The sequence below is a fragment of the Sphaeroforma arctica genome, assembly GCF_001186125.1.
Source record: "Sphaeroforma arctica JP610 unplaced genomic scaffold supercont1.2359, whole genome shotgun sequence".
In the NCBI taxonomy this organism is placed as follows: domain Eukaryota; class Ichthyosporea; order Ichthyophonida; genus Sphaeroforma; species Sphaeroforma arctica.
The window spans coordinates 4,245-6,754 of NW_014038199.1; the positions used below are offsets into that span (position 1 = coordinate 4,245).

General features: G+C 43.9%; 1 protein-coding gene across 1 annotated transcript; it reads left to right on the forward strand.

Annotated features, from left to right (window-relative positions):
- Positions 1–456: 456 nt before the first annotated feature.
- SARC_12512 (hypothetical protein) lies at positions 457–2,002 on the forward strand (the record flags this gene model as incomplete). The annotated part of the gene is made up of 3 exons (XM_014293379.1): positions 457–528; positions 1,289–1,384; positions 1,931–2,002. 3 exons carry the CDS (start codon positions 457–459, stop codon positions 2,000–2,002), a joined length of 240 nt encoding a protein of 79 aa, XP_014148854.1.
- Between the last annotated feature and the right edge of the window lie 508 nt (positions 2,003–2,510).

Consider the following 2,510-nt stretch of genomic DNA (forward strand, 5'->3'; position numbering starts at 1 on the left):
TGTTGCAAATTATGGCATTGGACCTCTCCACACCGCTAAAGTCTCATGTATATAGTATTCAAGCCCTAACCCGTTCACTTATTCGTATGAGAGCGCACTCTCGTCATGCCCAGATGTCCACTAAACCCGCGTGATATTCGCCTAAAGCAGTCACTCGTGGTTAGATTACCTTTCTTCGGTGCTCACACACTGGCGTCGGATTATGGGCGCAGCTCTTTGTCGATTGACGTGCTTCAATTCGATGTTGTCTGATCTGTACTCGATCTTGTGTCTGATATGGATTGTTATTAGCCGTGCGTTGTGTTGATCATCCTACCAAACTCTTACCAAAGCCGCTTTATACAGTAGTTTGACCTTATTCCGCTCTGTTTTCCGTCTTTCGGTCCCATGTCCTTCTATATATCGGTGCAGATTCTCACCGGACTTTACAACGAGACACTGACCGTACTGAGCAAGATGCCCAGCTCCGCCTCATACCGTAAGCACACCGAGACTATCACCAAGGACCGCTTATCGACTGTTGAGAAGGTGTGTCATATACCTATGGTAGTGAATGCATGTATTACTTGCTGCATATGCATGTATGAAATGACTAAATTTGGTATACAAATCATATATATAGATGTGAGCCCTAGTGCTTATACAAATCTCATATTTGCATGTGAGCTCTACTGCTCACCCGTTCGAGTCTGCATCTCTGTTTGCGACACTCAAAATTTTGGATCGAGATCGAAAACGTCACAACCTTTCCCTTTGGGGCAATCCGGATGCCTCAGATCAGACCAATATCAATCTCACAATCAAAATGCCATAGTATTATCACCAGCGATACCAGTATTGTGTTGTGCTATGTGGAGTGAGTCGCATAAAGTTAGTAGTAAGGCCGTATAGCCGAGGCAGATATTGCGATACTTCGTGTTCGTTGGGCCTAAATATACCTTTTTATTGGACGTGGGAGATCATTATTATTCTCACAATCAAAATTTCGAAGTGTTGTCATCAGCCATATGAGTATTGTGTAGTACTATGTGGAGTGAGTCGCATAGAGTTAGTAGTAAGGCCGTGTAGCTGAGGTAGATATTGCGATACTCCGTGTTCGCAGGACCTGAACAAATGTTTAATTGGGCGTGGCTGGTTTCTGAAGCAAATCGGCCTGATATCCCCTAAACCGCATAGGTCTATAAACTCGAAGAGTGTTGTTTGATGTAGAATTAGAACTAGTATCCGGCCTAGGTTTCGTGATTCGTGAGACTTGTACTTATAGCGAGCTTGTTTACTGTCATCGTAGTTTGAAGACCCGATTCTAATTGAGAACGAGATTGACTGCGGGCAGATTGAGGAGATCGTGTTGCAGGCCAAGGCGGAGCTTTCGCTCGCTAACAAGGTAGGTTGTCTCCATATCCTGACGGGATATACTTTGTATCAGTATTATTCGTATAGGTCTATGTATGCATACAAGTATGTGTAACTCTCAGCATGTAGGCGTTGTGGCAGCTGAGAAGTTAGACGGATGCTTCGGTTCGGCACTTGGTACCTGGCACGTCAACACGTACGTGTTCAACTCTGTACTCGGCCAGGTGTAGTATACACCCACAGTAACTTTAAATACGTGTCCATACTTGCCCAATATATGTGCATATTGTGTTTGCATATACATATGCAGTAAGCACCCAAAGCAAGCTTACTCAAAATACGAGTATACTGCATTCGCAAATACAAAAGCCTTAGAACAGCATATGTGTACAGTCTGGTACCACTCTATGTGCTCAGCCCGTATGGTGTTTATACGAATACTAATCATACTAACGACGTCCTTTGACATTGGGGCGTGTGCACGTTGTACCGAGATGGCCCGCCCATCTATCCACACACGTTCACGACATTATAACTCTGATACGTTTCATTCGTTACCCACCTGTTTGCTGCGCAGATGTTGAATTGGGAGGCTTGGAAGCCGAACGAACACAAGGTGCCGCCCAAACAGTGGCAGTGGCCTATGTAAATAGCCCAGCACATTGCAAATAAACACACTGACGCAATGGCGTTACTGGTTACTGACTTTGACGTATGACACTGATAGGTGCACTGTACATGCACATCTTGGATGTCTGTCAGATAGATCGTTAGTGCAGCCGTTGTTGGGTGTATACCGCACACCTTTCAGTGTAGGTATGGGCCGTGGACAACCTTGATAGGCGGGATACATTGCGAATAAAGATGAAGCATGTTTTAATTATCTTCACAGGACACCCTTGGTAATATGTGGTTGCATTGCAAATAAAGACGAAGCATGTTTTAATTGCCTTCACAGGTCACCCTTGAATATATTAAACATGTTTTAGCTGCTATCACAGGACACACCCTTGGCATTAATGTGTAGTACACTCTGAATAAAGATTCAGCATGTTTGAATTGTCGTCACAGGTCACCCTTGAGTAAAGATTAAACATGTTTTAGTTGTTATCACAGGACACACTTGGCATTAGAGTGTGGTACAATCTGAATAAAGA